Genomic DNA, 11,699 nt, shown 5'->3' on the forward strand with positions numbered 1-11,699 from the left:
GTCTTCATAAGCACTTGCTGATATTCTTTGCATTGTGTTACTGTGCTGTGTGAGTGTGGGAGAGTGTGCTGCATAGGAACAGCCCTGTAATAGTTGCACTGCGCAGCTGTGTTGTTTTACTGCTTTGTTTCATTACCTAACAAATACTCTGTTTTGACATTGGCTTTACAGGTGTGGCCTTGACACATGGTGCTGCTGAAAAGTGTTAGAAATTCCTTTGTGTACACATCCCCAATGCTGTGACCTGGGTTGAATTCTAGAAATGTGTCCATTTGAATTCTGTTATTCACAGGCAATGGCTCGGATCAGAAATCATTTCAGACCACATAAGGGTGCTGGGGTCAAATAGGATTTTTCCCAAGTGTGCATATTACTAATGTGATTTTACCACTGTCGGGCCTAATACTGCTAGTAATATTTCCAGGTGTGATTTATGGCCAGAAATATATGATAGACCTGATTGAACAAAAGTCATGTTTGTTTATCATTCCAGCGATAACAAAAATGTGCTGGAAGTAATCTTTAGGCTCAGGTAATTTCCTCTTTGTTGTTGAATTTACGGCCCTACCTGATCCTTATCCCATTGGGCCTAACTGCTTTGTTGTTCAACAGAAATATATAATGTCATGTTGTGTTAATCAATGTGTGTGGTGAATACAATCTTTATTTACATACACCTCTTGTGAAGTCTCTTTTGCGACGCTCAGTGTATTTATTGTGGGAGAGTGCTGTGCCAATGCTTTAAACATTGCCTCTGTGATAAACCTGACTACTCAGTGTCAAGCTACCCAAGGGTGAGTGCATGTTTTACAGTGAGTGTATTCACCTAACCTGGCAGGAGTGGTAGATTCAGCCTGGCTCGGGCACTGCCTCAGCCAACCAGAAAGTACCTGTTCTAAAAATGTACAATAAAAAATAACCGGCTAAGACATAAAAATAATCAACTAAAACAATAAAACACAAAAACAACAGGCAGATCATCTGGGATAGAAGTCAAAAGCAAATTAATCATTGGCTGTAACAATGCACTAGTCAGAATTAAACAGTAAACTTCTTGGTATTAAATACTTGTCAATAGCAGCGTATTATCAGTTGGATTTCATATCATTATGGATATTTGAAATGCATCCCAAAATACAGTGCCCAGCTTTTTCTTCCTAAGAACTTTGGGGGTCATTAGGATATCGGACGGACTTAAGTCTGTCTGCCATTGTCACAGGGATTGAGACCGGTCCATATGGCAGTCGCATTGTGCATTTTTACCATTGCGGCGGGTGCTGCTGGCTGCAGCACCCGCCGCAATGGTAGAAATGCAAGTTTTGCCTTTCACTGCACTACATGGCAGGCACCATGCGGTGCCTGCCACATGGTGCAGGGAAATGTTGGGGGGCACCATAGGTGCCCCCCAAAGTGCAAAACTTAAGTGCCCCTGCAGAAGGGGGGCCCGCTAAGGGCCCCCAAAGTACATTCTCGCAAACCTGTATATGGCGTTTGAACTGCCATACACAGGCTGGCGGGGAAGCAGCATCCAAATCTGGCGGGCGGTGCCTGCTAAGCACTGCCATCATTTTGTCGATCGAGGGTAGGTCTGACAGGTAATTGTAATGATTGCCAGTATCAGACCGGTGGTGGACGGACTTCCCGTCTGCCAGCAATCCGCCTGCCATCCTTATCTGGCTTGCGAAAAATGGCCTCCTGATGGCAGTGAATCCCCCACAGGCAGGCTGCCGGTGGCGGATTTACGGCTATCCTAATACGCCCCTTTGTATGGGACCTTTCCTTCCTTAGACTTCACTTGAGCCCACTCAGCATGGCAAATCTATCTTTCTTGGTATGTCAGCATTAAATTTCAGTGGGCTGCGATACATTCAAAATACAGCTGCACAAATGCTCCTGAGGATGAAGAAATCCAATCATGTTCTGACCAGTTGCAGAATCTGCCTGGCTCCAGTTCAAAAATTGTTCCAAATACACCTCAAGAAGAAACCTTTGTTCATCATCCACCATGGTGGTAACGAATCCTGAATTCAAATTTAAAAAATAGGAAGGTAGAGCAGTTAGTGTAGTGCCACCCAAATTTAGATAGATATTTCGTTGGCAATTCATACAGTTTCTACCATCATGAATTTCTGGAATAAACAGAAGATGTGGCCCTTCAGCTATTAAAAATGTGTGATACTTTAGTCTTCACTAACATTGAAGCGGTGCCTCTCCAATACCAAGAATGAGAATAACAGCCACAATAAGAGTTATAATAATAATATTACGAAAAGGCATGTGTATCCTACAAGATTAGTAATTCAGTGACTTGTTAAGTGAATATGGTTTAAATTAGAAAATCAGGGCCTATCCCTGGTAGGTATGGCAAAATTATTGAAAACTCTGTGCTCGGATAAATGTGAAGAAATGATTTAAGTAGCTTCAAAACAACATTAAAGAAAGGAAGCAATCTCTAAATCCCCACGCAGTAAAAGAAGGGAACATTTAATAAGTAAAACAAAACCATACTTACAAAAATTGGATGAAGAAATCAGGAGATATGAATTTATGAAGAAAAACCTCCACATGAACAATAGTGGGTAAATTACAATGTTGGTGTATGTGCAATACCAAAAGATCGGTTTGCACCTTCACTGAGGTGCAAAATCAAGAGCTAAACCGCACCTTAGCTCCAGTGTTCAAGAAGAATTGCTATTGCCTTCCCGGGAAGCAGAACTAATAAATAATCAAAACGATGACATCATAAAGTGTGGGGGCATTGGTCGATGTATGTGTACACAATACTGCGGCAGAGTTACCGTGGATATTCAAAAACAGATGGAAATAAAGGGGCATATTGACAAGCCGCTATCCCCACAACAACATCACTTTGAACACAACACTTTTAGTGATGTTGTGGTGACGATAGGGGCTTCGCCTTATGTACAAGGCAGCGTTAAGCCACTTAACATGGCTTAACGCTACCTTGTAAATAAGGCACCCTTTCACACTATAATTAGCATGAAAGGGGAAGGTGAGGGGTGTTGTGGCGGGTGTTCCAACACAACACCCATTGATTTTGACACTGCCCCTTATTTACAAAGGCGGTGTAAATAGGAGGAAGCGCCAAAATTAAGACCAGGGAAAACCCGGTCTTACCCTGGCGAAACTAGGAGAAATCTTGTTGTTTTTGCTGTTTGCATGTGTGCTGCCTTGTGCAGCACACATAGAAACAGCTAAAGGCCATTGATTGTTCATGTGCAGGAAGGTCTCCCTTCCTGCACATAAACAATCCCCAAAAAAATTACGGTGTGCAATTTCTATGTGTGCTGCATTTAGCAGCACACAATGTAGTTTCAAAACGCCATGAATTATTGACCTTCCTGCACATAAACAATCATTTCTCCCAACACAAACACCCTCTCACTTTGATGCAAGGGTGTCTGCGTTGGCGCTAGGCAGCTGAACTTAGCACCAGCGCTAGGGGAAATGCAGGGGTGCGCCGCATTCTTGTGAATACGGCGCATCGCTGGATTTTCAGAACAGAGAAGCGTGGCGTTAGCAAAGTTTGCTTAACACCACGCTTCTCCATTATGTTGTAAATATGTCCCAACAAGTGCATAACGTGTCCCTCATATCCTAGGTTTTCCTAAGTGACTTTAATATTGATTGTCGAATGTACCATAGAGGTATTGGAGAATTTATTAACAGCATCTGACCTTGCCTCTTGACAGTATGTCCACTAGTGGAGACTGTAACTCATCAAATAAAGTTAGCCCTACAGCATGTGGTTTGGCCTCACTAAATCAATTAAATAACATTTTTCTCGCAATCTAGAGGATTCTGGAAATGGTTTAGAAGATGCATCTGGGGATGGGAACACATTGGTAATTCAGGTAACAGGTCATTCAGTAGGAAGCAGGAATGCAAGTTTTGACAGCGCGTGCAAGAAATTGAGGTTTTTGCTGCGGTTCACTCGAATATTTCCTAGTCATCTGATATGGTGCTCTCTGGTGCAGCCTTAAAGCTGAAAAGTTGGTGTTTTTTCTTGTTGCTGTTTTAAATTATAATATTTGGCCCTTGAGTAACTCACAAGTTTGGTGCAGCGACCCAAGCGTGAAATCTGTGATGTAAAGCTTGCTGTACAATGGATCTGCAGGACGTGTTTTCTACTCTTACAATTCGAAAACAATGTAATGTGCTTGAGCAGCTCATGACACAACTGGCTGTGGTCTGTATTTAAAACAAAATTAAGAAGGCTTCTGTAATTAAATTGGCAGGTTTGACATTGTGGTAATTTTGTTTTAAATGTGCATACACATTTTACATAGCTGTATACCGTTCCAACCTAAAAATGTACGACCGAATTAAATATTTTCAGCAATAACATTTCAACAGAAAACAAGGGCTTGCAAGCACAAATGGTGTGCGTAAAGCGCAGCAGTCTGTGGTTCAAAGGGAGAAATTCTGCTGAAATTGTGTTGTTCTGAATTTTGTTATGAAAATACTTCAACCTCCAAGATTGCAGCATGTAGGTAACGAAGTATAGCATAATCAATATAGGCACTGGACGTTGGTTATCTACACTTCTTCTACAATTTTTAGAAGGTGTAAAAACATGTGATTGGATGGTATTTAGTGTTAGCAAAAGTCGTGTTTTTTTTGCTGGTAGAAGCCACATGAGGTTCATACCAAATTGTCTTGGATCATTTAGAGACAGGAGCTTTGCTTGGAACTTGAGTAGTGTCACAAAAGTGTTCAGATGAGGCATGGGTCTGGCATTTTGATACACTGCAATACAAAGTGTTCTGTGACATTTTTCACAGTAAAGCACCTTTCTGAAACAGATACTGTGTTACACTGTGATAAAACATATGTGAGAAAAATGTGGCAAAACATAAGTAGTGGGGCACTTAAGGGCTGAAACATGTCACAGCTAAGTTCATCTTTCAGAGACTGTTTAAGGTTATGCTCGGGGAGAGAGTTGGCTAGAAGAGAAGTAAAAAAAGATGTTCTCGTTGCTTGCTTGATGAATCCCCATGTGCCTGTGGAAAGAAATATCTCCAGCCTTACCTTAGTGTGTGTGTGAATAGAAAAGTTGCTCAAAAGTCTAAATAGAAAAGACTCTTTCTGGACTAGAATGGAAAGGTCTTTGCTTCAGCTACCGTCTTCGAGAAGCATTATCAAGGCCACTGAAATTATTGGGTAGAAGAGGACCAAATTATGCATCAGATTTGACTAAATTACGCAGCAAGAAAAGCAGGAGCGTTGGGTGGGAGGATTCGACAGATGACGACGAGGGAACAATAAAATATTTATGTAATTTTCCATTATCGTCACCTATCGAGTACCCCCCATCCTGTCCAACAGCCCAAACGCTCTTACCTGCCCAGACCGCTTCTGAAGAAAAGGCAATTTATGCTGCATAATACAGTACATTTTGTGATTGTATTACTTCATTATCTTGTCACATTTACACCTGGTAACGGTATCTGAGAAAAGAGTTCCCCTTTATTAATACCAATTTAACACCCAACTACAGCAATAACGAAAGATGACCAGGTAACCTTTGGAAAATCCTTCTGGTTCGCAAGAACCCGAGTGGAGATTTTGTTTTTAACTTTTGATCTGTTTGAGATAGAAATAACACTTTTTTGTTAAAATCTGAAGATTATGCAGCATGTGATGGATTGTGTGGCAAATGCGGTAAACCCATTATTATGCAAATGTTGCTGTGGACGCAGAATAGCATATTTCCAGTGGCCCAGCCATTAATTGCATTGTCTTTTATCTCGCATTTTATATTTTTAAGGGGACTGATTTTTAAAACAATTTAGGCTGCAGCTCTATGGACATAAACTTGGTCCGGACCCTAGATGTTAGATTAACAGTCAGAAATGGACTTGTATTGTTGTCTTGGTTTTTGGTAATGTAACCACCATTCTTTTTAGTTCAAATATTTGCATTGCTTTAGGTAAAAAGAAATACATTTGGAATACAATAGCAATACATAAGAACCAGAAATAAATATACATTTAATCACGAAATAAAAGGACTAACTAACAAAGATCTACTGGATTGGGATAAAAATATGTCAAAGTTATTATATCAGATAAATGCATGACAGATAACAGATATTGCAAATCCATCAAATATCAAGTAGAGAACCCAGGAATATGGGACAGATGGAATGTTAACCTATATCCCAACAAAATAATGTTTGAGTTTGTATTGCTCCGTAAATAGAATACATCAGTAGGGGGAAAGAGGAGAAAGAAGGAAAGAAAGAAAGAAAGAAAGAAAGAAAGAAAGAAAGAAAGAAAGAAAGAAAGAAGGAAAGAAAGAAAGAAAGAAAGAAAGAAAGAAAGAAAGAAAGAAAGAAAGAAAGAAAGAAAGAAAGAAAGAAAGAAAGAGAGAGGTGAGATGTTGGAAGAGACATCTGCTACACTTCTGAAGAGTAAGTTAAGAAAGAGAATGATATTTGTTGCAATTGTAACTCAGTTCCAGGTACATATGTTCTTTGATTGTACAATATTAGAATCCTTTTGAGGCCGGATTCAAAAAGATTTCTCATTAATGTTTAATGCACCTATCTTTCTCTCTTTACCTTTGATTTTGCTGGGACCATGGATACCTCTACCTCTTGATAATATGGATTTGGAGCTTTTAGATTTGCTCTTATCCATTGCAGTCAAAGTTATACTTACACAATGGAAATCTTTTCACCTCCTTCCTCACCCTACTTGGTGGACGTGGTTCTCATATCATCGTGGAGCCTATTCTTTGGTTGAAAAGAAACTATACTCGCCCTCCATTGCTAGCAAGGTATGGCGATCTTTATATAATTGCATGGATTTATATTCTCAGGGATTGGTCTTGCAATATCCTTTTGAATCTCTTTCATGACTTACTTTTCAGAAATGTAACCACCATTCTGCGTGTCATGTGTGGCACACTGAACACTGCGCCTTCACTTTCTTCGATTGTTTTATATATGTGTAGCACCTTCTCGTTTTTTTCATTATTGATTCTCTACAAATTATTAATTCATATACAGCTGATTGGAATCATGTGTGGGGATTCAGTAAATACACCAAGACCACAGTAGGGGTGCTGTGCTTACCTGCAGGAAGCAGTGCCCCAGCGGTGCATGCTCAGTAAGGGAGATGTTGTATAAAGGCTGCTCGAAGATGGGCTCATTGTCATTGGCGTCCTCCACCTGAATGGTGATTTTGCAGGTACTGGATAGGGCAGGCCTCCCCATGTCGATCGCCTGTGCCCAAAACTCTAGCTTCTCTTTTTGTTCGCGATCCAAGGCACGGGCCAAGCTCAACTCCCCGGTGTCTGGGTCCAGGTGGAACCAAGACCAGTCTTCTGGGCTAGGGCTCTCACTGTGCCACTCTGTGGAGTCTGTCGCCTCAGATCCCCCCACTGTGGGGGCTTCAGAGGCTCCCAAAGTAGGTTGCCCCGAGCCTACCATCTTCAGTACTCCAGATGCTCTTGTACTCTGTATCTGGGGGTTCTCCATTCTGGATGCACCGGTGCCTCTGATGCTAGGTGCCCCATGGCCTCTAACCTCAAATACATGAGAGTTCCCAACAGCGAGTTCTTCCTTGTCTTCTACAATGGGTTCTTTGAGGTCCCTCATCTTAGATTCCCCACTATTGCCTACCCTTGGGCCTGCTTGATCCCTTACAATAGGAAACAGAAACTCCCAGCTATTAGGGGCCTTTGCATTTCCTGAATGTGAGATATGTGAGTCTTCCTGCCCGGAAAGTGTGGAGCCCTCCTTAAGAGGTACCCCGGACCAGCCTGCGTTGGGTGCTGGAGAAGGTCCTGTATCTGGTAAACCAAGGTATCCTACACTTGGAATCCCAGAGTCCCCTGTACTCCGTGGCCCAGAGTCCCCTGCACTCAGTGGCCCCGTGTAACCTGCCTCATGGGGCACCCTGGTAGCCCCTTGTAGCAGCCAATATTGCACCTGGCAGTTGGGGGCCTCTGCGTCGAGGTCTTTGGCACTAAGGATGAGCAGAACAGTGCCTGGCACAGTGGCTTCAGACACGGACAGCTGGTACCGGGGCTGCAGGAATGTGGGTCGGTGGTCATTGATATCAGTCACACGCAGGACGAGGTCCTCCTCCGTCCGAAGCGGCGGCTGCCCGGAGTCCCAGGCGAGCAGCCGCAGGTGGTGCTGCTCCTGCACCTCACGGTCCAGGACTCCTGCCACACACAGGAAATAGATTCCCGTGCCAGGAGCCCCAGCGGGCAGCAGTGAGAAGGCCCCGTCGCCACCCTGCAGGGACACCCATACCCGCTGCGCCTCCTCCTCGGCCCCGTCCTCCGTATCCGGGTCTGAGGCGGACACGCGCGCCACGTACTCCCCGAGCGGGGTCCCCTCGGATACAGCGGGGCCCCCGGGCAGCAGGAAGGACACCGACAGGTGGGGGCTGTTGTCATTGATGTCCAGAACGCGGATGGTGAGGCGGGCGCTGCTTTGCTCGGGCTCGGTGCCACCGTCCTGGGCCAGCATCAGCAGCTGGTGAACTGCACGTGTTTCCCGGTCTAACGGCCGTGCCACCCGCACCAGCCCGCTGCGGGGCTCCACCTGGAAGAAGGGCCCGCCCGGGGACTGCCCGGCTGGCTCTAACAGGTGGTACTGCACCAGGCCGTTGCTGCCTTGGTCGGGATCGGATGCGTGCACGCTGCAGACAGGGCTACCTGGCAGGGCGTTTTCGGGCATAAATGCCTGGTACTCACTTTCACTGAATGTAGGTGGGTTGTCATTGGCATCCAGGACCACCACCTCTACCCAGAGCCACCCACTCCGGCGCGGCCAGCCACCATCGAATGCCTCGATGAGGAGCCGCATGCCTTCCTCCTTCTCGCGGTCCAAGGGCCGCGTCAACACCAGCTCAAGTGACCCTGGCAAAAGCAGAGCACCCGCCTGGCCTTTGGGGCTCCCGCCGTACTCCAGGCGGAAGGCTCCCCCGGAGTCCCGAAGCAGGGAGTAGCCCTGCAGCCCCAGTGGCCCAGCGTCAGGGTCCCTCGCCCCGGGGAGGAGAAAGGAGGTGCCTGGTGGGGTCAGCTCGGAGACCTCCAGCCGCAGGACGGTACCCTTCTCAGTCCCCTCACCCCACACTTCCTCGGACCCCATCACACTTCCTCGACCACCACCATTATCACCACGCCCTTTCAAGTCCCCTGGGACACTCTTCTGAACGGGATCACTCGCCTCGCGGGAGTCGGTCACCTGTCCGCGGTGTACGGCCTCCGTGGTAACCTCTAACTCCCAGGGGTCCCTCCCCTGGCCAGGGTCCCTCATGTGCCCTGAACCTCTCACTTCTCCAGCACCCATGAGTTGCTCTGGCACCCAGGATCTCTGTGCCTCCCTGATCCCATGTATATTTCCGAAGTTTCCCACTCCAGGGTCTCTCCTCTCCCCAGCCGCCGGTGCCCTGTCTCTGTACCCCTCCGCGGCGCCCTGGTCACCCAGATGCCTCTGTCCGTGACCCAACCTCTCTGACTGGACCTGCCCTGGCACCGGCTGCCCCTGATCCTTGCCCCCGGGGCCTCCCCAGGAGGGCGCGTGGTCGTTGATGTCCCGCACCCTGATCTCCACCTGCAGCAGCTCTCCCTGGAGAGTGGCCGCACAGAAGCTGTAGTATTCCCGCCGCTCCCGGTCCAGCGGCCGCGCCGTGCGGATGATTCCCGACTCTGGGTCCACTTGGAAGTCGGAGAGTACCGGCGAGTCCTGGTCCTCCCCGCCGCCTGCAGCCTCCACCGACAGGAAGAAGCCGCCGCCGCCCGCAGAAGGGTCTGGCAGTCCGGCCCGCAGGTCTCCCACCAGGGTGTCCGCCGGCAGCTCCTCGTCCACGGACAGGCTGAGGTTGTAGACCTGCCCTCGGGAGCCGGGAGTCGCCCACAGCCAGCAGCAGAGGAGCGCTAGCAGCCGGGAGCATGGAGCCCGCATCCTGCCGGTACCTAGAGCCACTAAGGGGGCATCACCCCATCTGCAGGACTACGAGGTGGCACAGAGAATGGTGCTTAATTAATGCAGGAGTGTGCAGCGATTCCAGGCACGCGACCGTGACCAACTAAGCGTCGAACCGGGAGCCAGAAAACAAGGTAAGTCATTCACAAACTTGGAGGGCATAAGTATTCAGCAGGAGGCAAGTACCAATATTCCAGAGCGACACCAGGCTGATGCCAGATGTTACTACCCCGTACTGCAGGTGGCAGTGTCTCGAAGGGTGGCAGCCAGGTGCCAGTATCCCGCAGAAGGAACTGGCAGGTGCCGCTCTTTGGCATCGGGGCAATTAGGTGCTGCAATGACAAGTGATGTCCAGACTGACCGCTGCGCTCCGTCCAGCGCGCAGGTAACTACTGATGTCTCTGCATCCCCGTGTGTTTTCCCGCCTTGCGGGAGGCTTTGCTGCAGCCTCCTGCGTGCTCACTGCTCTCTTCAAAGGGCGTCAGTGGGAGCCGATCCGCTGCCGGTGCTGAAGCGGACAGCTCCACCGCCGCCTCTGCTCCGCTGCTCGCACAGCCTGTCTGCCCCGCCGGCGGTGTGTGTGCTCTGTCAGCTCAGCTTCACTCTGCCTGGCCCACGTGACTCAAGGGCACGCTCAGCCTGCTTCTCATCACTGCAGCATACGAGGGCTGCCACGGAGCTGGCCCTGCACTGGCCGTACACAGGCTAGCATGGGTCATGTGCTAGCTGTCCGCAGAATGAGTCCCTGACGTGCACTAGCTGTGTAAAGGCTGAAGTGCCAACAATTTGCACAGGCTGCGAATCCGATCAGGAAATGCACTGGGTGTATATAGGTTTTAAGAAATGTACTGGGTGTGCATAAAGTTCAAGAAATGTACTGGGTGTGCATAAAGTTCAAGAAATGTACTGGGTGTAGGTAGTCTTCAAGAAATGTACTGGGTGTGCATAAAGTTCAAGAAATGTACTGGGTGTACATAGACGTCAAGAAATGTACTGGGTGTACCTCGGCTTCAAGAAATGCACTGGAGGCACCCATGCCTGGTCAAGAAAAATAAGTTCTTGTTGCTTCCTAGAAGAAGCTGCCTGTAGAGAGAAATATCTCCACCTTTACCCGAAGTCTGTGGGAATGGAAAATCTGGTTCGAAAGCCTAAGGAAGATAGGAGATACCTTTCTGGCCTGAAATCGAAAGCTTTACTTTCAGCTGTCTTTTTTATGAATAAATGAATGACATTTTCATGATCTCTCAGTTTATATTTTAAAGGGGAATCTGATATCTTGTGCAACAGTCATATGTTTTCATAAATTACTTTAAACCCCCTCAGCCAGTAAAGCTCTTTGATATTTTTATTATTATTATTATTATATTCTTATATAGCGTCAGATTCGACCCCCAAAGGGGTATCTCCGCACTTGCCTTGGGAACCCGTCCTGGCTTTTCCCTGTGAGATAGCCCCTATAGGGTATCCCCAAGGTGAAAGCCAGGCATCTTGCCGCAGGGGGGGGGGGGGCGTTGTGGAGATTAAGCAAGCTTAATGCCCAGAGTTGCAGAGTGTGAACCCATGATTAGATCAGGCACCGAAGCTAGAATTATCGAGTCCATGGACATTTGAGCTCAAGACCCTGCCGCGTCGGGAATTGAACCCTGGTCCCGGGTCTGACCTCTGCTTCAGGGTCTGCCTGCTCTAACCAGTGAGCCACACTTCTCCATTTGGTCTGTAAATTACTGAC

General features: G+C 47.3%; 1 protein-coding gene across 1 annotated transcript in view; it reads right to left on the reverse strand.

Annotated features, from left to right (window-relative positions):
* DCHS2 (dachsous cadherin-related 2) overlaps nt 1–9,949 on the reverse strand; it is a 932,357-nt gene extending 922,408 nt beyond the window's left edge. The window contains exons 1-2 of the mRNA XM_086962326.1: nt 9,495–9,949; nt 7,103–9,410 (exon numbers count right to left, since the gene is read on the reverse strand). Of these exons, the coding sequence (XP_086818452.1) occupies nt 7,103–9,410; nt 9,495–9,949 (2,763 nt within the window). The remainder of the gene's footprint in view (nt 1–7,102; nt 9,411–9,494) is intronic.
* Nucleotides 9,950–11,699: the final 1,750 nt, after the last annotated feature.

Source organism: Lissotriton vulgaris, chromosome 3_1, assembly GCF_964263255.1.
Source record: "Lissotriton vulgaris chromosome 3_1, aLisVul1.2, whole genome shotgun sequence".
NCBI lineage: Eukaryota > Metazoa > Chordata > Amphibia > Caudata > Salamandridae > Lissotriton > Lissotriton vulgaris.